The sequence below is a fragment of the Aptenodytes patagonicus genome, unplaced genomic scaffold (genome assembly GCF_965638725.1).
Source record: "Aptenodytes patagonicus unplaced genomic scaffold, bAptPat1.pri.cur scaffold_74, whole genome shotgun sequence".
NCBI lineage: Eukaryota > Metazoa > Chordata > Aves > Sphenisciformes > Spheniscidae > Aptenodytes > Aptenodytes patagonicus.
This window is the reverse complement of record NW_027472023.1, coordinates 539,932-563,715: the sequence shown is the minus strand read 5'-3', so window position 1 is coordinate 563,715 and position 23,784 is coordinate 539,932. Positions and strand designations below refer to the sequence as shown.

The window sequence follows — 23,784 nt, the reverse complement described above, 5'->3', positions numbered from 1 at the left end:
AGGCGGGGGCAGGGACGCGCAGTCAGGGGGCACCGCCCCCCCCGTGGCCCCCAAAAACACGCAGGGGTGCCTGCACGGAGCTCACCCCGGGGGCACGCCCACGGGCGGCAGTGGGCAGCCCCCCCGTGTGCCCCAGCCCGCCTGCACCCCTCCGTGGGTACCCACCCGTGAGCACCCCGCTATGCACCCACCCGTGCATCCCCCGTGTGGACCCCCGCGAAACCCAGCCCGTGTGCCCCCTCTCCTGTGCCCCCCCCGTGTGCCCTCCCGTGTCTCCCTCCGTGTCACCCTCGTGCCCACCCGCGCGGTCCCCCGCGTGCACCCTCCCGCGTGCCCCCTCTCCTGTGCCCCCACCCGTGTGTGCCCACCCATGTGCCCCCGTCTGTACCCCCCCGGGTCTCCCCCCGGTCTCCCACTCGTGCCCCCTCCCCATCTCCCCCGGCCCACTCCGCGCAGGCCCCGCCCCCGCGCACTCCGTTTCCCCGCCCCCCCCCCCCCCCCCCCCCCGCGCGCTGCTCTCGCGAGACCCGCCCCGCCCTCCCCGGCCCTGCTCGGCGCTTCCCGGATCTTGTTACCGGCCCCCCCGTTACCGACCCCCCCCCGTTACCGACCCCCGGCCATGGCCGACCCCAAGTACGCCGACCTGCCCGGCATCGTGAGTGCGGGACCGGGCCGGGGGAGATCGGGGGGGGGGAGGGCCTGGGGGTCTGAGGGCATCCAGGGGGTCTGCAGGAACTGGGGGGGTCTGGGGGAACTGTGGGAATTGGTGGGGACTGAGGGGATCGGAGGGGTTTGGGGGGTCTGAGGGGATCGGGGGGCTCTGGGTCAGTAAACGGGGCATTTGGGGAGGTTGGGGGTGTCAGGGGAATGGAAGGTGTTAGAGGGGGCACCTGGGGGGGGGATCAGAGGCATTTGGGGTGTCCGGGGGGATCTGAGGAAGCTGGGGCTGTAAGTGGGGTGTTTGGGGAGCTGGGGGGTACTGGGGACTGTCTGGGGGGGGGGGGGGAACAGGCACCTCTGGGGGGTTTGGGAGTACCCAGGGTATTTGGGGTGGTTGTAGGGACATTTGGAGGTGTTGGGGGCACTAAGTGGGGTGTTTGGGGACATCAGGGGTGTCCAGAAGGGATGTGGAGTCTTTGGGGAGATGGGGGGTGTGGGGGGGGGCAGGCAGCTGCTGCGGGTGTCTGTGGGCTGAGGTGGTGTCTGATGCTGTTTGGGGCAGTTGTGGGATATTCGATCATAAACGGATGATGAATAGCCGAGGAGAGCTGGGGTTTCACCGGAGCCCGTTTGTGCCCCAGGCCTGGAATGAACCTGACGTCTACGAGACCAGCGACGCGCCCGAGGATGACCAGGCCGAGTTTGAGGCGGTAAGGCCTCACTGGGGCCGTGCCGCGGAGCGGGGGCGAGCGAGTGTGCCCGTGCCTCCATCCCGCAGCCGTCCGGCGCAGCGGGACCAGCACCGCGGCAGGGAAACGGCTCCTGTCCCTGCACGTGGCCCTGCAGTGCCATGTCCCCCCCACGGTGACATGTCCTGGTGCCGTGCCACCCCCATCTCTCAGCCTGCCAGTGCAGCAGAAGTGAGCAGGGCTGGCCAGCCCCTGGTCCCCGTTGGCTTTGCACAGGCAGTGCCTGGTGGGCAGCACATGGAGGATGAGGGGGGCCTGCTGAGGGGGGTTCACCCCCATAAAACAGCTTTGAATGGCAGCGGGGTCCCGCAGACCAACCCCATGCCGGAGCCCGTCGCGCCCAGGCCATGGCCGTTCTCCATGGGACTGCCACGCGGTGGCTTTGACGTGGGGTGACAGCGGGGGTCCGTCCTCGAGGCCGGCACGACATGAGGGGTGCACCCAGGGCTGCATGGTGACCCCTGGCTCTGCCGGTGAGGCTGAAAGCTGACGGGTGCTCGTGGATCACGGCCCAAATGGCTGCTCGGTCCCCCCTGGGCCCCGTTTCACCGGCACGTGCTCCCGGTTGGCTCGAGCTGCTGAGGGAGGAGCTGGGCCTCGGCGGCGTGGAGGCGAGACCCGTTTTCTCCCTGCGGTGCAGCCAACATTTGTGGGGGATGTGGGGTCAGCACGGTCCCACCACTGTGTGCTGCCTGTGGGGCAGGGGCACGCCGCGCACCCGGCCCCAATTCTGAGGGGGGCAAAGAGATCCCTTGCGAGAGCTAGGGCAGCAAAATGGACTGAAATGGGGTGTTTCCACCCAAAGCTGCCCCTGTCAGGCCTCAGTCATGCCGAAATGGTGCCCGAGAATAGAGCGGTGCCACGCCGGTGACTCCCCCAGTGTTTTCCCTCCCGTGCGGACCCCGCTGCAGGCAGGAGGCGAAGGGTTGCCGGGGTTTTAATTGCTGTCATCTCCTCTCCTGGGGGCCCCTCGCGCAGCTTCGTTGTGTTTCTTGGCTCTCACGCGCTGAACTGACCTGAGTTTTCCCACCGCTCTTCCCCTCCCTGCTCCCCACCTTGCCTGGACACTAGTTTGCACAAGTAAGCCCATTCGCTGCTTCTGGTTTTGCATGCCATTTGGGGTTGATTTTTGCATGCGGTAGATGTGTGCGGGGTCCTGTAGCCGCTGCCTGTCGCTGCGTCGCCTGGTCCCGGCTGTGGGTCACCCCGCCGTGGGGCGGAGGGGAGGCAGCCGGCAGCGGCTGTGGGTCCCAGGGTGCGACGTGCTGCTGCTGCTGCCTCCCTGCTCTCCCTTGCCTTCTTTGCATCTGCCCTGCCTGCCTGCACGTGCTGCCTTCCTTGTCCTTCGGGATCCCCAGGGACCCCCTGGCCCCCAACGACGGGTCTCGGCCATGCCGCGCTCCTGTCCCTGCGGCCTCGTACCCTTCCCCAGCGATGCTGCCGGCACAGAGGGGCGCTGCCCAGGGCCAGTCGCTGCCAGCCTGCCGCAGCCTGTCCTGCCAGGCTTTGCAGCACACTGCGGGGCTGGGCAGGACACGGGCAGGTGAGAGGGGCCGCGCTGAGCCCCCATCCCTGCTGCCAGCACAGCACGGGGCTCGCTGCTAAGCAGGGGACAGCTTGTGCCCCTCCAGGGACTGGCATCAGGGCTGTGCCCCCCCAGACCACAGCCGATGCCTCCCTCCTACCCCCAGGAGCCCCGGGGACCTGCCAGGCGTTGGGCTGCTCCGTGGGGGCCTGTCCTGCCCCAGGTTGTGCTCACATCCCCTCCAGGGGAAGAGAAGAGCTGGAGCTGGAGGGAGGTTATCAGAGCAGGGGCTCGGCCGTGTTGCCCCCAGACTCCGGCCGCATCCTGCTCCCACACTTTCTCTGGGCACCTTGACCACCCCTCGCGGTGGCTGTGACCAGCATGTCCCCGGCTGCCCCCAGCCCAGCTGCTCTGGGGTGCCCAGCTGAGGGGTCCAGCCTGCCGCTGCCCCAGCTCTCGCAGCCTCTGTACCCCCCCCGCCGCTGCCCTCACCTCCGCGCTGGCAGCCCCCGCATCCCGCATGGCTCCTGAGCCCTCGCGCAGGGCCGGCGGGGCCACCCTGGCAGCAGCCTCGGCGCAGGGACGTGGGTGACGGCGGGCCATGCATGGGACAAACCTTCTAACGCGATTTTTGTCTCTCTCTCCCCCCTCTCCTCCTAACCTTGCTCTGACTTTCTCATCTCTGGGAAACGCAAGGAGCTGGTAAGAGCCCGTCCGTCGGCCGCCGTAACCCTGCGCTCTGCTCGCGGGCGCTCGCTGCTGCCTTCCCCAAGCCGGACGGCCCCCCCTAACGCTCCTAGCGCTGCTCCCGCTGCTCTCACCCCTTCTTGTCCATCCGCAGCGCGCCAGGGCTCCCCGAAAGCGCTTCAGGCCACGGCCGGGCACAGGGGCTGGAGAGGGGCTGCCGTGGCCCAGGGCAGCAGGTGGGGGGGGTCCTTCAGGTGCCTCCTGCAGGGTCCTGCTGGGTCAGGGCCCCCCGACCGCGGCGGGGGGTGAGAAGAGCCCAGACTCACCATCTGCACTTGCCCTGCCAGGCTCCGGGCAAAGCCCCTGTGGTCTTTGAGGGGTTGAAGTCTCGCAACCCCGCCGATGCCCCCCGGCTGGTGGAAGTCACCCCGAAATGCGGCCATGGGGCAGTTCCAGCCCTGCTGGGCTGGGGGCCGCCCTGGCTGCCCACGACGCGCATGGGCTCAGCAGCAGATTTCCTGATACTGGTTGTGGGGCTGCCGAAAGGTTTCAAGCCTCAGTGTACACTTGCACCTCTGGCCCCGCTGCCAGGCCCTCAGGGGGGGTTTTCCTGCCCGCCGGGCCAAGCCAAGCCAGGGGTCCGATGTCCCCGCACCAGGCCCTGCGGACGTGCCGCGTCCTGGACAGCCCCTGCTGCCCTGGCCAGACCCTTTGCTGGGTTCTGTCCCTGCGTGTCAGTCCCTGGGGGCTGTGCCCCTGTCCTGGGGAGGACGGGGCCGCCTTCACCCCCCGTCCCGTTACTGTCCATCCTCTCCCCAGCGCTGGCCCCAGACGGCCGCCAGCGCTGCAGGGAGGCAGCAGCTCTGCTGACAAACCCTCGTGGCTGCCTCGTCCCTAACACCGAGCGTTGTGTGCAGGAGGAGCTCACCAGCACCAGCGTGGACCATCTCATCATCAACCCCAACGCCGCTTACGAAAAGTTCAGAGACAAGCGCCTGGGCACCGAGGCAGTGGGTGAGCCAGGGGGTTCGGGGAAGGGTGGGCTGTGGGGATCCCGGGTCACTGAGCTGACCCCAGGGAGGGTACAGCCGCCCTGGGTATTTTGGGGTGACACCCTGCTCTTCCTCTTCCAGATTTCTCTGACAGCATCAGCAAGACCAGGACAACGGGTTATGAGTCTGGGGAGTATGAAATTGTGAGTCCAGAGCGCATGGGGATGTGAGCCACCCCAGTGCACGGTCCCTCGTCCCCACTCACCCCACAGTGACGTCCCTGCCCAGGGCCACAAATCACACAGAATCACGGAAGGGTCAAGGTGGGAAGGGACCTCTGGAGGTCACCTGGTCCAACCCCCCTGCTCAAGCAGGGCCACCTAGAGCCGGTTGCCCAGGACCATGTCCAGATGGCTTCCGAGTATGTCCAGGGATAGAGTCATAGAATCATAGAATAGTTTGGGTTGGAAGGGACCTCTAAAGGTCATCTAGTCCAACCCCCCTGCCCTGGGACATCTTCAACTGGAGCAGGTTGCTCAGAGCCCCGTCCAACCTGACCTGGAATGTTTCCAGGGATGGGGCATCCACCCCCTCTCTGGGCAACCTGGGCCAGTGCTTCACCACCCTCAGCGTAAAACATTTCTTCCTTAAATCTAGTCTAAATCTACCCCCTTTAGTTTAAAGCCATTCCCCCTTGTCCTGTTGCAACAGGCCCTGCTAAGAAGTTTGCCACCACCTTTTTTATCAGCCCCCTTTAAGTACTGACAGGCTGCAGGAAGGTCTCCCCGCAGCCTTCTCCTCTCCAGGCTGAACAAGCCCAACTCTCTCAGCCTTTCTCCATAGCAGAGGGGTTCCATCCCCCTGATCATTTTCGTGGCCCTCCTCTGGACCCGCTCCAACAGGTCCGTGTCTTTCCTGTGCTGAGGACCCCAGAGCTGGACGCAGTGCTCCAGGGGGGGTCTCCCCAGAGCAGAGCAGAGGGGCAGAATCCCCTCCCTCGCCCTGCTGGCCTCGCTGCTGGTGATGCAGCCCAGGATACGATTGGCCTTCTGGGCTGCGAGCGCACGTTGCCAGCTCATGTCCAGCTTTTCGTCCACCAGCACCCCCAAGTCCTTCTCGGCAGGGCTGCTCTCAATCCCTTCATCCCCCAGCCTGTATCGATACCGGGGGTTGCCCCAACCTGGGTGCAGGACCTTGCACTCGGCCTTGTTGAACCTCATGAGGTTCACACGGGCCCACTTCTGGAGCTTGTCCAGGTCCCTCTGGATGGCATCCCATCCCTCTGGCGTGTCGACCGCACCACTCAGCTGGGTGTCATCTGCAGACTTGCTGAGGGTGCGCTCGATCCCACTGTCTATGTCATTGATGAAGATGTTAAACAGTGCTGGTCCCAATACGGACCCCTGCGGGACGCCACTCATCACCAATCTCCATCTGGACATTGAGCCGTTGACCACTGCCCTCTGGATGCGACCGTCTAACCAATTCCATAACCGTCTCTCTGGGCAACCTGTGCCAGTACTTGGTCACCCTCACAGTAAAAAAGTGTTTCCTGATGTTCAGGGGGAACCTCCTGTGCCTCAGTTTGTGCCCATGGCCTCTGGTCCTGGCACTGGGCACCACTGAGAAGAGCCGGGCTCGGTCCTGTTGGCACCCTCCCTTCAGGTATTGATAAGATCCCCCCCAGGGCCTTCTCTTCTCCAGGCTGAACATTCCAAGCTCCTCAGCCGTCCCTCACAGGAGAGATGTTCCAGCCCCGTCAGCATCTTTGCGGCCCTTTGCTGGACTCTCTCCAGTATGTCCGTGTCTCCCTTGTACTGGGGAGCCCAGCGCTGGACACGGCGCTCCAGGCGTGGCCTCACCAGTGCTGAGGAGAGGGGAAGGATCACCCCCCTCGACCGCAACACTCCTAATGCTGCCCGGGAGACCATTAGCCGCCTTTGCCGGATCACGTAGAGCTTGGTGCCCACCAGGACCCCTGGGGCCTTTTCCACAGAGCTTTTCCAGCTGGGTGGCCCCCAGCATATGCTGGTGCCGGGGGTTGTTCCTCCCCAGGAGCAGGACTTTGCGCTTCCCCTTGTTGAACTCCGTGAGGTTCCTGTTGGCCCATTTCTCCAGCCTGTCCAGGTCCCTCCGGACGGCAGCACGACCCTCTGGCGTCTCAGCCACTCCTCCCAGCGTGGTGTCACCTGCAGACTTGCCGAGGGTTCGCCCTGCCCCATCATCCAGATCGTTAATGAAGATGTTAAAGAGGGTCGGACCCAGCACTGACCCCTGGGGTACACCGGTCGTTACTGGCCTCCAACTAGACTTTGGGCCGATGATCACCACCCTCTGGGCTTCGCTGTTCGGCCAGTTTCAATCCACCTCACTGCCTGCTCCTCCAGCCCAGACGTCAACAGCTTCTCTTGGAGGATCTTATGGGAGACATAAGGTGTCAAAGGCTTTCCTGAAGTCCAGGCAGACAATACCCACTGCTCTCTCCTTGTCCACCAGGCCAGTCATTTCATTGCAGGAGTTTATCGAGTTGGTCAAGCATGACGTCCCCTTGGTGAAGCCACGCTGATTTCTCTTGATTTTTTTTGTCGTTCATGTGCCTGGAAACGGTTTCCGGCTGCTCCATCGCCTTCCCAGGGAAGAAGGTGAGGCTGACCGGCCTGTGGTTCCCTGGGTCCTCCTTCTTGACCTGCCTGAAGATGGGGGTGGCATTCGCTTTCCTCCAGTCCTCTGGCACTTCTCCCAGTCACCGTGACCCACCGAAGATTATCGAGAGTGGCCTTGCAACGCCATCAGCCAGATCCCTCAGCCCTCGCGTGTGCATCCCACCTGTGCCCATGCACTCCTGTATGCCCAGTTCCCTTAAGTATTCCCTGCCCTGATCCTCTTCCGCCAAGGGTACGTCTGCCTTGCTCCAGCCTTTGCCCCGGCCTCTGTGACCTGGGATCCCTGAAGGCCAGTGGGGTCGGTAGAGACGGAGGCAAAGGCGACCTTCAGTGCCTCAGCCTCTCCCACCTCCTGTGTCCCCAGGTCCCCCGCCTCCTTCAGCAGCGGGCCCCCATTTCCCCTCGCCGTCCTTCTGTCACCTGGGTGCTCACAGAAGCCCTTCTTGTTGCCTTGGACATCCCTGGCCAGGTGGAGTTCCAGCGGGGCTTTGGCTTTCCTAACCTCATCCCCGGCTGCTCGGGCGATGTCTCTCTCCCTCCCAGGTTCCCTGTCCCTGCCCCAGCCTCTGCCTCTTCCTTTCCGTGTCTGGGTTTGGCCAGGAGCTCCTGTTCACCCAGGCGGCCTCCTGGCTTTTCTGCCTGACTGCCCACTCGTTGGGACGGAGCGCTCCGGAGCGTGGAGGAGGTGATCCTTGAACATCAGCTGGCTTTCTTGGGCCCCTCTTCCCTCCATTGCCCGATCCCAGGGGACTCTTCCAAGCAGACCTTTGAAGAGGCCAGAGTCTGCTCTCCTGAAGCCCAGGGCTGTGAGCCCCCTCCTCCCCGTCCTCAGCATCCTGAACCCCACCGTCTCATGGTCGCTGCAGCCCAGGCTGCCTTTGACCCCCACATCCCCAACGAGCCCCTCCTTGTTGGTGAAGACGAGCTCCAGCAGAGCCTCTCTCCTCGCCGGCTCCTCTGTTGCTTGGAGGAGGACGTTGTCATCGATGCACTTAGGAGCCTTCTGGGCTGCTTATGTCCTGCTGTGTTGTCCCTCTCTCTGAAGTCCCCCATGAGGACCAGGTTCCTGGGAACATGAGGCTGCTCTGACCTGTCCGTCCACGGCCTCACTCCCTTGTTCTCCCTGGTCAATCCCTTTTCTTGCCTTTCCACGCAGGTATGGGTGGGCACCGATGGGAGTTAGGTACCAGCGTCCCAGCCTCCACCCCCCGCCCTGGGTGCCTGGTGCCGCAGGCAGGCCGTGAGCCCCCGCCTGACCCCCCCGTTCCTCTCTCTGCAGCTTGGCGAGGGTCTCGGTGCCAAAGAGACGCCCCAGCAGCGGTACCAGCGGCTGCAGCACGAGGTGCAGGAGCTGGTTAGGGAGGTGGAGCAGATCCAGGTGAGCATCACCCCTGCCCTGGGGACTGGTGGGGAGGCTGTCCCAGGGGGGTGACACAGCCACCTTTCGTGTCATCCCCCCCCCAGAGCATGGTGAAGGAGTCAGCGGCGGAGGAGGAGCTGACGCCCATGGCCTTGGCTAGGCAGGTGGAGGGCCTGAAGCAGCAGCTGGTCTCCAGCCACCTGGAGAAGCTGCTGGGTCCCACCGCAGCCATAGACTTTGCAGACCCCGACGGCGCCCTGGCCAAGTGAGTGGTGTCCTGGGACCCTGGGGCCGCGGCTCAGGGAGTGGGGGGAGGATGCCAGCATCCCCATGGAGTGGTGCTGGGACCCCGTGCCCACCTTTTCCCCCTGCCCAGGCGCCTGCTGCAGCAGCTGGAGGTGGCAAAGTGCAGCAAGGCGGTGCCGGGGAAGAGCCCCGCCAAAGCCCTGGTGCCCACGGGAGACGCCGTCACCTTTGAGCTGTACTGGAGGCCGGAGCAGGACCAGTTTGCCCAGACCGCCAAGGTGAGCGTGGGGAAGGGGGGACACACACTGTGCCTGACCCCAAAATGGGGTGTCCTGCCGTCTCACCCCCCTCATCTCCCCCCAGATGGCAGAGCTGGAGAAGCGGCTGGCACAGCTGGAGGCGATGGTGCGGTGTGAGCCCGACAGCCAGGTGAGGGCCCAGGGGCTCCTGCCCTGCCACTCTCCTCCCCACCATCCTGCCCCACTGATGCAATTTCCTTCCCCGCAGAACCCGCTGTTGGTCGGGCTGAAGGGCACCAGCCTCATGGTGAGTCAGGCAGGGGCTCGGGGGCATGCAGGGTCCCTTTCCCCCCACCCCGTGCCCATAGCACTTGGGGGGGGGTAGTCCCAGGGTGCTGCCGTGTCCCCTCTCACCCTGCTCTCCGTCCCCAGGAGACCGTGCAGGTCCTGCAGGCCAAGGTCAACATCCTGGACGTGGCTGTGCTGGACCAAGTGGAGGCCCGGCTGCAGGTGAGGGGGGACGGAAGGAGGGAACTGTGCAGTGGGTGTCACGGGACCGTGGGAGAGCCACGGGACGGCACTGGCCAAGGCCGTGCAATTGGGGGTGGGCACTGCTGGATTTGGGGTCTCACATCTGCTCCCCCCTCCCCAGAGTGTCCTGGGGAAGGTGAATGAAATTGCCAAGCACAAGGCAACTGTGCAAGATGCCGACACCCAGAGCAAGGTAAGAGCTGGTGGGGAGGGCCCCCCAAAGGCAACCCCGGCACGGCGGGGGATATATGGAGCCACCCCTCCAGACTGTGCTGACCCCCCCCCCCCTTTTTGCCCCGCCCCATCCCCCAGATCCACCAGATCTATGAGACGATGCAGCGCTGGGACTCGGTGGCCAGCACCCTGCCTGACGTTGTGCAGAGGCTGGTGACCCTCAGGGACCTGCACGAGCAAGGTGAGGGGCTGGAGGGGATGTTGGGGACAGTGGCATGGTGTGACTGGGAGCATCTCGGGGGTGGGTGGGGGGTCACTGCTCCCCCCCCCCGCCCCCAGCACTGAGCTTTCTCCTCCCTCCCAGCCACACGGTTTGGGCAGGTCCTCGTGCACTTGGACACCACACAGCAGGAGATAGCTGGTGCTCTCAAGGACAACACCGTGCTGCTGGCGGAGGTGGGTCCCACCAACACCCGCTGGGGTGGAGTGGGGTCCCCATCCTGCCACCCTGCTCACCCCCTTCCCCACTCACCCCCGCCCCAGGTCCAGAAGACAATGAAGGAAAACCTGGCCGTTGTAGAGGACAACTTTGCGGACATAGACGCCCGCATCAAGAGGCTGCAGAAGTGAGAGCACCCTGGAGACTCCCCCTGCACTGGGCATCCCTGCCCCCCCGCCTCAGGCCCTGCGACCCCCCTGGGAATCACTCCCTCCCCCCGCAGGTACCAGCCCCTGCTTGTATATACCCTGGCTCTGCCCCCCTGCACAGCATGGGGGCTGGAGGGGTCCTCCCCCCCCCTCCATTCCCACCTCAGGCGGGGGGGGTCTCTGTACCCCTCCAATTTACCCCAATAAACAGCTCAGCTCAAAGTGCATCTGTGTCGGCATCTCCTTCGGGCTGTGGGGTGTGAGCGGGGCCCAGCCGCTGGGTTTTAAATGCACCTTTTAATGATGTATAACCCCCCCCCACAAGTACCCCCCCACAGCCTCCTCTTTGCACTAAATCCAGTCGCTCTCTTGGAAAGCTGCGACCCACAGAGGAACGTCTCCTCGTTGCCACCCGTGGGGCAGGGGGTCGTGTGTGTGTGTGGATGAGGAGGACCCTGAGTGGGTGGGGACAGCCCGGGGCAGGGGTGCATGGCCCCCCCCCAGGCTGGTGGAGATGATTATTGCTAGTACTGGGGGACGGGAAGGGGGGGAAACTTGTTTTTGGTGAGGGAGAACCTCGTGCTAAACTAACCCCGAGTGGATCCAGCCGTGGGACTGCGACACCCCCCAAGCCTGAGGTAATGGGGGGCAGCAGGACCCCCCAGCATGGGGAGTGGGCACCGGGAATGGACCCCCCGGCTGCGTCCCCTAGCACCAATCCTGTCCCCCCAGAGCAGGGGCTTCCCCGGGGTGGGGGCCACCACTGGCAACGGTGGGTTTGAGCCCTGTGGGCAGTTGCTGGGCCCTGATCTTGTTGGGATGACGGAGACGTGGTGGGATGGCTGCCAGGACGGGGGACGCAGGAGGTGGGCAAGGCTGAGGCACTGAAGGCTGCCTTTGCTTCCATCTCTTACCGAACCCCCCCGTTACTGACACCCCTGTTACCGCTCCCCCCGCCGTTACCGATCCCTGGCCATGGCCAACCCCAAGCACGCTGACCTGCCCGGGATCTTGAGTGCAGGACTGGGCTGGGGGAGATTTGGGGGGGCCTGGGGGTCTAAGGGGATCAGGGGGCCTGGGGGAGAATGAGGTGATCAGGGGGATCTGGGGGGGTCTGAGGGGTTAGGGGAGGTCTGAGGAGATTGGGGTGGGGGTCTGAGGGGATCCAGGGGGTCTGAGGGGTTCGAGGGTGTCTCGGGGTAGTGAGGGGGGCCTGGGGGTCTGAGGGCATCCAGGGGGTCTGCAGGAACTGGGGGGGTCTGGGGGAACTGTGGGAATTGGTGGGGACTGAGGGGATCGGAGGGGTTTGGGGGGTCTGAGGGGATCGGGGGGCTCTGGGTCAGTAAACGGGGCATTTGGGGAGGTTGGGGGTGTCAGGGGAATGGAAGGTGTTAGAGGGGGCACCTGGGGGGGGGATCAGAGGCATTTGGGGTGTCCGGGGGGATCTGAGGAAGCTGGGGCTGTAAGTGGGGTGTTTGGGGAGCTGGGGGGTACTGGGGACTGTCTGGGGGAGGGGGGGGAACAGGCACCTCTGGGGGGTTTGGGAGTACCCAGGGTATTTGGGGTGGTTGTAGGGACATTTGGAGGTGTTGGGGGCACTAAGTGGGGTGTTTGGGGACATCAGGGGTGTCCAGAAGGGATGTGGAGTCTTTGGGGAGATGGGGGGTGTGGGGTCGTTCCCCCAGCATGTGTGTCCCTGCTGCTGCACCTCCTGGGGCTGGCGGTGGAGGAGAAGCCCCTTGCCTCGGCCATGGTGGACTTGCTCTGGAGCACCCTGACCACCCTCGGCCTGGCTTCGCCACCCCCCCGACCCCCCCCCACCCGCAGCTGCCCCTGGGGGCAGCCGGGACCCTGACCCACCGGGGGACCAGGATGGGGACGATGGGGACGCACCCATGGACACTGCACAGATCATAAAATAGTTCCTGCTGCACCTTGTTGTCGGGTCTCCAGGGTGCGGTGGGCCCTGGGGGGTGAGCCCCCACCCCTGCCAGCCCTTCCAAGGGGTCCCCAGGCTGCCGGACCCCCCTGGCCCCAGCCGGAGTGATATAAGTTTGCAGGAGGCTGTCATTGATTAATGTGCAATTATTTTGCCCAGTGCTTTGTTAACTATTCAAGGTCGGTGAGGTTCGAAGTAAATCCTTGGCACGGCGTCTAATCTCAAGGGAGATAGATCAGGAACATTCTGGACAAACAGGGCATCCTGGCTGGTATAAATCAGGCTGTTAGGAGGTAACTTGTTTTATCAGCAAAACCACAGGAATTTGGCTGCGACAGCTGAAGCGTGAAACTAAAGGTGAAGGAGAGTTAATTCCGACAGGGGGAGATCACGACCACCGACTCAAGAAACCCTCCGACCCAAAAGAAGAGAAAGACTGAGCACGCGGACTAATCAGCGTAAGAAGCGAGAGATTCATTTAACCAATAGGAGATAGAATATAAATAGTGTGAAGTTTTGATAATCGGAGAGCCAGTCTTTTGTGGGCTACCACCGAGCTCCCTACTTTGCGCAAACTGGAATAAAGAAATGGAAATACCTCGTCGCGGTGTGTGAATCGGCATTGCGCACCGGGCAACGAGCCCGCGTTCGGGACAGCGGCGGCGGCAGGGAAGGGAGGCTGGCGCGGGGGCAGGCGAGAGCGGTCGGCGGGGAGCCCGGCGCAGAGGTAGGCTGGGGAGGGGGTGCGGGCTCTTTTCGGAGAAGAGTTCCGTTCGGGTCGGCTGGGGGTTTTTCCCTTCTTCCCCCCCCTCCCTTCCCCCTCTCCGCGTTCGTTTGGTTTCAGCCCGCGGCGGGGGCGGGCAGGCGCGCGGCGGGGCGAGCGACCGACCGACTGACTGACTGACCGAGCGACTGGAAGGACAGGCGGGAACAGGGGCAGGGCCACGGCGGGGCAGCGACCGACTGACCGAGCGACCGACGGACTGACCGGGCGACTGAAAGAAAAGGCGGGAGCCGGGGCAGGGGCACGGCGGGGCAGCGACCGACTGACCGAGCGACTGGAAGGAAAGGCAGGAGCCGGGGCAAGGGCACGGCAGGGCGACCGACCGACTGACCGAGCGACCGACTGGAAGGAAAGGCGGGAGCCGGGGGCACGGCAGGGCGACCGAGCGATCGACCGAGCGACTGGAAGGAAAGGCGGGAGCCGGGGGCACGGCAAAGCGACCGACCGACTGACCGAGTAACTGACTGACTGACCGAGCGACTGGAAGGACAGGCGGGAGCCGGGGCAGGGGCACGGCGGGGCAGCGACCGACTGACCGAGCGACCGACGGACTGACCGGGCGACTGAAAGAAAAGGCGGGAGCCGGGGCAGGGGCACGGCGGGGCAGCGACCGACTGACCGAGCGACTGGAAGGAAAGGCAGGAGCCGGGGCAAGGGCACGGCAGGGCGACCGACCGACTGACCGAGCGACCGACTGGAAGGAAAGGCGGGAGCCGGGGGCACGGCAGGGCGACCGAGCGATCGACCGAGCGACTGGAAGGAAAGGCGGGAGCCGGGGGCACGGCAAAGCGACCGACCGACTGACCGAGTAACTGACTGACTGACCGAGCGACTGGAAGGACAGGCGGGAGCCGGGGCAGGGGCACGGCGGGGCAGCGACCGACTGACCGAGCGACCGACGGACTGACCGGGCGACTGAAAGAAAAGGCGGGAGCCGGGGCAGGGGCACGGCGGGGCAGCGACCGACTGACCGAGCGACTGGAAGAAAAGGCGGGAGCCGGGGCAGGGCCACGGCAGGGCAGCGACGCGGCAGCCAGGTTCAGAGACCGCGCGCCGCCGGGACTCCCCTCTCTCGCCCGGGCACGGAGCCGGCGGGGACGCCGCCGGGTCCTAAAGTCCCCCGCCTGCCTCCCCCGGGGCGGCCAACCTGCTGGCGGCAGGCGCGGGGAGGGGGGCGAGCTTAGGCCGGACATGAATCGATCGCTCCCCGTTAGTCGTCGCTGGAATTAACATGCCTCGACCCACGGTTATTGGGGTATAATATTAATGATTAATAATCAAATAGTAATTGGTGGCACAGGCCACCTCCGTCAGGGGGACACGCTGGGGACACCGCCTGCCCCGGGGGTGTTTGGGGGCCCGAGCCCTGCAGACCCCGGCGGGGCGCAGGCATCCCCCGACCCTGTCCCCGCCCGGCCGTGGGCCGGTGCTGCCACCGCGTGGCCAGCGGCCGGGAGGACACGGCTCCCACCGGGGGGTCCGGCAGCCTGGGGACCCCTTGGAAGGGCTGGCAGGGGTGGGGGCTCGCCCCCCAGGGCCCACCGCACCCCGGAGTCCCGACAACAAGGTGCAGCAGGAACTATTTTATGATCTGTGCAGTGTCCGTGGGTGTGTCCCCATCGTCCCCATCCTGGTCCCCTGGTGGGTCAGGGTCCCGGCTGCCCCCGGGGATGGCTGTGGGCTGGGGGGGTGGCGAAGCCAGGCCGAGGGTGGTCAGGGTGCTCCAGAGCGAGTCCACCATGGCCGAGGCGAGGGGCTCCTCCTCCACCACCAGCCCCAGGAGGTGCAGCAGCAGGGACACACACACTGCGGGAGCGACCCTGAGCCCATGGCTGTGCCGAGATCCCCAGCCGGGGGGATCCCTCCTCCTCGCGGTGACCCCCACCTCCCCAGGGTGCCCCCCCCGAATCTCAACCCCCACATGGTGTCCCCAACTTCCCGAGAAACACCCCTGTCCCCAAACGTCTCCCCACCCCACTCCCAGAGTCCCTCCCTGACCCCAGGATTTCCCCCCCCAGTTCTGAGGCCCCCCCCCAGCCCCAGGGTCACCCGCAGCCCCAAGACACCCCCTCACACCCCCTCAGCACGGCAGGTGCCTGGGGAGACACTGGGAAGCGCTGGCACCGCCACCTTGGGGTCCCCCTGGCCCTCGTCCCCCCTAAAGTCTTGCACCACGTTCTCCTCCTGGGAGGAGTCCCCACAGTCAGGGCAGGTGGGGGCCCCCTCCTCCCCAGGGAATCCCCCCCAACCTTTCCAGGGTTCCCTGCCACCTCCCCAGGGTCCCCCAACCTCCCTGACCTGCAGGATCATGTCCCCCCCTAATTTCAACTCCCAGGGTGTCCCCTGTCTCACCAGGAAAACCTCCCTGCCCCCAAACATCCCCCCCACCCCACTCCCAGGGTCCCTCCCTGCCCCCAGGATCACCCCCATCTTGATGCACCCCAGCCTCGGGGCCACCCACCCAGCCCCGGGGTCATCCTACCTGAGCATTGCCGGAGCCTGGGGAGACACTGGGAAGAGCCGGTGCCGCCACCTCGGGGTCCTGCTGGGACACGGTGCTGCAGAAGACAGAAGGGCCCGTTAGCAGAGGGGCTGGCTGGGCGGGGGTATCTCCCCCCATCACAGCCCTGGTGGGAACCTGGGGCTCAGGGCCGTGGCCGGTGCAGCGCCGGTCGCCTCACCATGTTTTGGCTGGTGCTGAGCAGCACTTGGCACAGCATCAAGGCCAGCTCCGCGCCTCCCAGTCTTGGGGGGGGGGGGGCGGGGAGTGTCATCTGCCCCCAGAGTCCAGGGGTCTTTCCTCCCTCTGTTGGGGCAGAGACCTCAGATATGCAAGTGGGACTTCAGAGTCCTGACACAGCAGGACATAAGCAGCCCAGAAGGCTCCTAAGTGCATCGATGACAACGTCCTCCTCCAAGCAACAGAGGAGCCGGCGAGGAGAGAGGCTCTGCTGGAGCTCGTCTTCACCAACAAGGAGGGGCTCGTTGGGGATGTGGGGGTCAAAGGCAGCCTGGGCTGCAGCGACCATGAGACGGTGGGGTTCAGGATGCTGAGGACGGGGAGGAGGGGGCTCACAGCCCTGGGCTTCAGGAGAGCAGACTCTGGCCTCTTCAAAGGTCTGCTTGGAAGAGTCCCCTGGGATCGGGCAATGGAGGGAAGAGGGGCCCAAGAAAGCCAGCTGATGTTCAAGGATCACCTCCTCCACGCTCCGGAGCGCTCCGTCCCAACGAGTGGGCAGTCAGGCAGAAAAGCCAGGAGGCCGCCTGGGTGAACAGGAGCTCCTGGCCAAACCCAGACACGGAAAGGAAGAGGCAGAGGCTGGGGCAGGGACAGGGAACCTGGGAGGGAGAGAGACATCGCCCGAGCAGCCGGGGATGAGGTTAGGAAAGCCAAAGCCCCGCTGGAACTCCACCTGGCCAGGGATGTCCAAGGCAACAAGAAGGGCTTCTGTGAGCACCCAGGTGACAGAAGGACGGCGAGGGGAAATGGGGGCCCGCTGCTGAAGGAGGCGGGGGACCTGGGGACACAGGAGGTGGGAGAGGCTGAGGCACTGAAGGTCGCCTTTGCCTCCGTCTCTACCGACCCCACTGGCCTTCAGGGATCCCAGGTCACAGAGGCCGGGGCAAAGGCTGGAGCAAGGCAGACGTACCCTTGGCGGAAGAGGATCAGGGCAGGGAATACTTAAGGGAACTGGGCATACAGGAGTGCATGGGCACAGGTGGGATGCACACGCGAGGGCTGAGGGATCTGGCTGATGGCGTTGCAAGGCCACTCTCGATAATCTTCGGTGGGTCACGGTGACTGGGAGAAGTGCCAGAGGACTGGAGGAAAGCGAATGCCACCCCCATCTTCAGGCAGGTCAAGAAGGAGGACCCAGGGAACCACAGGCCGGTCAGCCTCACCTTCTTCCCTGGGAAGGCGATGGAGCAGCCGGAAACCGTTTCCAGGCACATGAACGACAAAAAAAATCAAGAGAAATCAGCGTGGCTTCACCAAGGGGACGTCATGCTTGACCAACTCGATAAACTCCTGCAATGAAATGACTGGCCTGGTGGACAAGGAGAGAGCAGTGGGTATTGTCTGCCTGGACTTCAGGAAAGCCTTTGACACCTTATGTCTCCCATAAGATCCTCCAAGAGAAGCTGTTGACGTCTGGGCTGGAGGAGCAGGCAGTGAGGTGGATTGAAACTGGCCGAACAGCGAAGCCCAGAGGGTGGTGATCATCGGCCCAAAGTCTAGTTGGAGGCCAGTAACGACCGGTGTACCCCAGGGGTCAGTGCTGGGTCCGACCCTCTTTAACATCTTCATTAACGATCTGGATGATGGGGCAGGGCGAACCCTCGGCAAGTCTGCAGGTGACACCACGCTGGGAGGAGTGGCTGAGACGCCAGAGGGTCGTGCTGCCGTCCGGAGGGACCTGGACAGGCTGGAGAAATGGGCCAACAGGAACCTCACGGAGTTCAACAAGGGGAAGCGCAAAGTCCTGCTCCTGGGGAGGAACAACCCCCGGCACCAGCATATGCTGGGGGCCACCCAGCTGGAAAAGCTCTGTGGAAAAGGCCCCAGGGGTCCTGGTGGGCACCAAGCTCTACGTGATCCGGCAAAGGCGGCTAATGGTCTCCCGGGCAGCATTAGGAGTGTTGCGGTCGAGGGGGGTGATCCTTCCCCTCTCCTCAGCACTGGTGAGGCCACGCCTGGAGCGCCGTGTCCAGCGCTGGGCTCCCCAGTACAAGGGAGACACGGACATACTGGAGAGAGTCCAGCAAAGGGCCGCAAAGATGCTGACGGGGCTGGAACATCTCTCCTGTGAGGGACGGCTGAGGAGCTTGGAATGTTCAGCCTGGAGAAGAGAAGGCCCTGGGGGGGATCTTATCAATACCTGAAGGGAGGGTGCCAACAGGACCGAGCCCGGCTCTTCTCAGTGGTGCCCAGTGCCAGGACCAGAGGCCATGGGCACAAACTGAGGCACAGGAGGTTCCCCCTGAACATCAGGAAACACTTTTTTACTGTGAGGGTGACCAAGTACTGGCACAGGTTGCCCAGAGAGACGGTTATGGAATTGGTTAGACGGTCGCATCCAGAGGGCAGTGGTCAACGGCTCAATGTCCAGATGGAGATTGGTGATGAGTGGCGTCCCGCAGGGGTCCGTATTGGGACCAGCACTGTTTAACATCTTCATCAATGACATAGACAGTGGGATCGAGCGCACCCTCAGCAAGTCTGCAGATGACACCCAGCTGAGTGGTGCGGTCGACACGCCAGAGGGATGGGATGCCATCCAGAGGGACCTGGACAAGCTCCAGAAGTGGGCCCGTGTGAACCTCATGAGGTTCAACAAGGCCGAGTGCAAGGTCCTGCACCCAGGTTGGGGCAACCCCCGGTATCGATACAGGCTGGGGGATGAAGGGATTGAGAGCAGCCCTGCCGAGAAGGACTTGGGGGTGCTGGTGGACGAAAAGCTGGACATGAGCTGGCAACGTGCGCTCGCAGCCCAGAAGGCCAATCGTATCCTGGGCTGCATCACCAGCAGCGAGGCCAGCAGGGCGAGGGAGGGGATTCTGCCCCTCTGCTCTGCTCTGGGGAGACCCCCCCTGGAGCACTGCGTCCAGCTCTGGGGTCCTCAGCACAGGAAAGACACGGACCTGTTGGAGCGGGTCCAGAGGAGGGCCACGAAAATGATCAGGGGGATGGAACCCCTCTGCTATGGAGAAAGGCTGAGAGAGTTGGGCTTGTTCAGCCTGGAGAGGAGAAGGCTGCGGGGAGACCTTCCTGCAGCCTGTCAGTACTTAAAGGGGGCTGATAAAAAAGGTGGTGGCAAACTTCTTAGCAGGGCCTGTTGCAACAGGACAAGGGGGAATGGCTTTAAACTAAAGGGGGTAGATTTAGACTAGATTTAAGGAAGAAATGTTTTACGCTGAGGGTGGTGAAGCACTGGCCCAGGTTGCCCAGAGAGGGGGTGGATGCCCCATCCCTGGAAACATTCCAGGTCAGGTTGGACGGGGCTCTGAGCAACCTGCTCCAGTTGAAGATGTCCCAGGGCAGGGGGGTTGGACTAGATGACCTTTAGAGGTCCCTTCCAACCCAAACTATTCTATGATTCTATGACTCTATCCCTGGACATACTCGGAAGCCATCTGGACATGGTCCTGGGCAACCGGCTCTAGGTGGCCCTGCTTGAGCAGGGGGGTTGGACCAGGTGACCTCCAGAGGTCCCTTCCCACCTTGACCCTTCCGTGATTCTGTGTGATTTGTGGCCCTGGGCAGGGACGTCACTGTGGGGTGAGTGGGGACGAGGGACCGTGCACTGGGGTGGCTCACATCCCCATGCGCTCTGGACTCACAATTTCATACTCCCCAGACTCATAACCCGTTGTCCTGGTCTTGCTGATGCTGTCAGAGAAATCTGGAAGAGGAAGAGCAGGGTGTCACCCCAAAATACCCAGGGCGGCTGTACCCTCCCTGGGGTCAGCTCAGTGACCCGGGATCCCCACAGCCCACCCTTCCCCGAACCCCCTGGCTCACCCACTGCCTCGGTGCCCAGGCGCTTGTCTCTGAACTTTTCGTAAGCGGCGTTGGGGTTGATGATGAGATGGTCCACGCTGGTGCTGGTGAGCTCCTCCTGCACACAACGCTCGGTGTTAGGGACGAGGCAGCCACGAGGGTTTGTCAGCAGAGCTGCTGCCTCCCTGCAGCGCTGGCGGCCGTCTGGGGCCAGCGCTGGGGAGAGGATGGACAGTAACGGGACGGGGGGTGAAGGCGGCCCCGTCCTCCCCAGGACAGGGGCACAGCCCCCAGGGACTGACACGCAGGGACAGAACCCAGCAAAGGGTCTGGCCAGGGCAGCAGGGGCTGTCCAGGACGCGGCACGTCCGCAGGGCCTGGTGCGGGGACATCGGACCCCTGGCTTGGCTTGGCCCGGCGGGCAGGAAAACCCCCCCTGAGGGCCTGGCAGCGGGGCCAGAGGTGCAAGTGTACACTGAGGCTTGAAACCTTTCGGCAGCCCCACAACCAGTATCAGGAAATCTGCTGCTGAGCCCATGCGCGTCGTGGGCAGCCAGGGCGGCCCCCAGCCCAGCAGGGCTGGAACTGCCCCATGGCCGCATTTCGGGGTGACTTCCACCAGCCGGGGGGCATCGGCGGGGTTGCGAGACTTCAACCCCTCAAAGACCACAGGGGCTTTGCCCGGAGCCTGGCAGGGCAAGTGCAGATGGTGAGTCTGGGCTCTTCTCACCCCCCGCCGCGGTCGGGGGGCCCTGACCCAGCAGGACCCTGCAGGAGGCACCTGAAGGACCCCCCCCACCTGCTGCCCTGGGCCACGGCAGCCCCTCTCCAGCCCCTGTGCCCGGCCGTGGCCTGAAGCGCTTTCGGGGAGCCCTGGCGCGCTGCGGATGGACAAGAAGGGGTGAGAGCAGCGGGAGCAGCGCTAGGAGCGTTAGGGGGGGCCGTCCGGCTTGGGGAAGGCAGCAGCGAGCGCCCGCGAGCAGAGCGCAGGGTTACGGCGGCCGACGGACGGGCTCTTACCAGCTCCTTGCGTTTCCCAGAGATGAGAAAGTCAGAGCAAGGTTAGGAGGAGAGGGGGGAGAGAGAGACAAAAATCGCGTTAGAAGGTTTGTCCCATGCATGGCCCGCCGTCACCCACGTCCCTGCGCCGAGGCTGCTGCCAGGGTGGCCCCGCCGGCCCTGCGCGAGGGCTCAGGAGCCATGCGGGATGCGGGGGCTGCCAGCGCGGAGGTGAGGGCAGCGGCGGGGGGGGTACAGAGGCTGCGAGAGCTGGGGCAGCGGCAGGCTGGACCCCTCAGCTGGGCACCCCAGAGCAGCTGGGCTGGGGGCAGCCGGGGACATGCTGGTCACAGCCACCGCGAGGGGTGGTCAAGGTGCCCAGAGAAAGTGTGGGAGCAGGATGCGGCCGGAGTCTGGGGGCAACACGGCCGAGCCCCTGCTCTGATAACCTCCCTCCAGCTCCAGCTCTTCTCTTCCCCTGGAGGGGATGTGAGCACAACCTGGGGCAGGACAGGCCCCCACGGAGCAGCCCAACGCCTGGCAGGTCCCCGGGGCTCCTGGGGGTAGGAGGGAGGCATCGGCTGTGGTCTGGGGGGGCACAGCCCTGATGCCGGTCCCTGGAGGGGCACAAGCTGTCCCCTGCTTAGCAGCGAGCCCCGTGCTGTGCTGGCAGCAGGGATGGGGGCTCAGCGCGGCCCCTCTCACCTGCCCGTGTCCTGCCCAGCCCCGCAGTGTGCTGCAAAGCCTGGCAGGACAGGCTGCGGCAGGCTGGCAGCGACTGGCCCTGGGCAGCGCCCCTCTGTGCCGGCAGCATCGCTGGGGAAGGGTACGAGGCCGCAGGGACAGGAGCGCGGCATGGCCGAGACCCGTCGTTGGGGGCCAGGGGGTCCCTGGGGATCCCGAAGGACAAGGAAGGCAGCACGTGCAGGCAGGCAGGGCAGATGCAAAGAAGGCAAGGGAGAGCAGGGAGGCAGCAGCAGCAGCACGTCGCACCCTGGGACCCACAGCCGCTGCCGGCTGCCTCCCCTCCGCCCCACGGCGGGGTGACCCACAGCCGGGACCAGGCGACGCAGCGACAGGCAGCGGCTACAGGACCCCGCACACATCTACCGCATGCAAAAATCAACCCCAAATGGCATGCAAAACCAGAAGCAGCGAATGGGCTTACTTGTGCAAACTAGTGTCCAGGCAAGGTGGGGAGCAGGGAGGGGAAGAGCGGTGGGAAAACTCAGGTCAGTTCAGCGCGTGAGAGCCAAGAAACACAACGAAGCTGCGCGAGGGGCCCCCAGGAGAGGAGATGACAGCAATTAAAACCCCGGCAACCCTTCGCCTCCTGCCTGCAGCGGGGTCCGCACGGGAGGGAAAACACTGGGGGAGTCACCGGCGTGGCACCGCTCTATTCTCGGGCACCATTTCGGCATGACTGAGGCCTGACAGGGGCAGCTTTGGGTGGAAACACCCCATTTCAGTCCATTTTGCTGCCCTAGCTCTCGCAAGGGATCTCTTTGCCCCCCTCAGAATTGGGGCCGGGTGCGCGGCGTGCCCCTGCCCCACAGGCAGCACACAGTGGTGGGACCGTGCTGACCCCACATCCCCCACAAATGTTGGCTGCACCGCAGGGAGAAAACGGGTCTCGCCTCCACGCCGCCGAGGCCCAGCTCCTCCCTCAGCAGCTCGAGCCAACCGGGAGCACGTGCCGGTGAAACGGGGCCCAGGGGGGACCGAGCAGCCATTTGGGCCGTGATCCACGAGCACCCGTCAGCTTTCAGCCTCACCGGCAGAGCCGGGGGTCACCATGCAGCCCTGGGTGCACCCCTCATGTCGTGCCGGCCTCGAGGACGGACCCCCGCTGTCACCCCACGTCAAAGCCACCGCGTGGCAGTCCCATGGAGAACGGCCATGGCCTGGGCGCGACGGGCTCCGGCATGGGGTTGGTCTGCGGGACCCCGCTGCCATTCAAAGCTGTTTTATGGGGGTGAACCCCCCTCAGCAGGCCCCCCTCATCCTCCATGTGCTGCCCACCAGGCACTGCCTGTGCAAAGCCAACGGGGACCAGGGGCTGGCCAGCCCTGCTCACTTCTGCTGCACTGGCAGGCTGAGAGATGGGGGTGGCACGGCACCAGGACATGTCACCGTGGGGGGGACATGGCACTGCAGGGCCACGTGCGGGGACAGGAGCCGTTTCCCTGCCGCGGTGCTGGTCCCGCTGCGCCGGACGGCTGCGGGATGGAGGCACGGGCACACTCGCTCGCCCCCGCTCCGCGGCACGGCCCCAGTGAGGCCTTACCGCCTCAAACTCGGCCTGGTCATCCTCGGGCGCGTCGCTGGTCTCGTAGACGTCAGGTTCATTCCAGGCCTGGGGCACAAACGGGCTCCGGTGAAACCCCAGCTCTCCTCGGCTATTCATCATCCGTTTATGATCGAATATCCCACAACTGCCCCAAACAGCATCAGACACCACCTCAGCCCACAGACACCCGCAGCAGCTGCCTGCCCCCCCCCACACCCCCCATCTCCCCAAAGACTCCACATCCCTTCTGGACACCCCTGATGTCCCCAAACACCCCACTTAGTGCCCCCAACACCTCCAAATGTCCCTACAACCACCCCAAATACCCTGGGTACTCCCAAACCCCCCAGAGGTGCCTGTCCCCCCCCCCCCAGACAGTCCCCAGTACCCCCCAGCTCCCCAAACACCCCACTTACAGCCCCAGCTTCCTCAGATCCCCCCGGACACCCCAAATGCCTCTGATCCCCCCCCCCAGGTGCCCCCTCTAACACCTTCCATTCCCCTGACACCCCCAACCTCCCCAAATGCCCCGTTTACTGACCCAGAGCCCCCCGATCCCCTCAGACCCCCCAAACCCCTCCGATCCCCTCAGTCCCCACCAATTCCCACAGTTCCCCCAGACCCCCCCAGTTCCTGCAGACCCCCTGGATGCCCTCAGACCCCCAGGCCCTCCCCCCCCCCCGATCTCCCCCGGCCCGGTCCAGAAGCGGGCCCGTGTGAACCTCATGAGGTGTAACAAGGCCAAGTGCAAGGTCCTGCACCTGGGTCGGGGCAACCCCCGGTATCGATACAGGCT

At 64.6% G+C, this 23,784-nt stretch overlaps 2 protein-coding genes across 3 annotated transcripts; one reads left to right on the top strand and one right to left on the bottom strand.

Moving 5' to 3' along the window:
- Positions 1-551: 551 nt before the first annotated feature.
- On the top strand, positions 552-10,699 carry DCTN2 (dynactin subunit 2). 2 transcript variants are annotated; one of them, XM_076363641.1, is made up of 14 exons: positions 552-655; positions 1,302-1,370; positions 4,539-4,635; positions 4,755-4,816; positions 8,556-8,654; positions 8,741-8,901; positions 9,013-9,160; positions 9,246-9,311; positions 9,390-9,428; positions 9,554-9,631; positions 9,774-9,845; positions 9,965-10,067; positions 10,191-10,282; positions 10,370-10,699. In XM_076363641.1, the coding sequence occupies exons 1-14, from the start codon at positions 620-622 to the stop codon at positions 10,454-10,456; spliced, it is 1,209 nt and encodes a 402-aa protein (XP_076219756.1). In that variant the 5' UTR covers positions 552-619; the 3' UTR covers positions 10,457-10,699. The 2 variants fall into 2 exon arrangements, with proteins under 2 accessions (XP_076219756.1, XP_076219755.1); XM_076363640.1 differs by having other exon boundaries at positions 9,246-9,428.
- Positions 10,700-15,267: 4,568 nt separating this feature from the next.
- LOC143173418 (dynactin subunit 2-like) lies at positions 15,268-23,107 on the bottom strand. The gene is made up of 5 exons (XM_076363636.1): positions 22,986-23,107; positions 19,721-19,817; positions 19,517-19,601; positions 15,680-15,755; positions 15,268-15,381 (listed from the first exon to the last, which is right to left on the bottom strand). Exons 1-5 carry the CDS (start codon positions 23,103-23,105, stop codon positions 15,268-15,270), a joined length of 492 nt encoding a protein of 163 aa, XP_076219751.1. The 5' UTR covers positions 23,106-23,107.
- Positions 23,108-23,784: the final 677 nt, after the last annotated feature.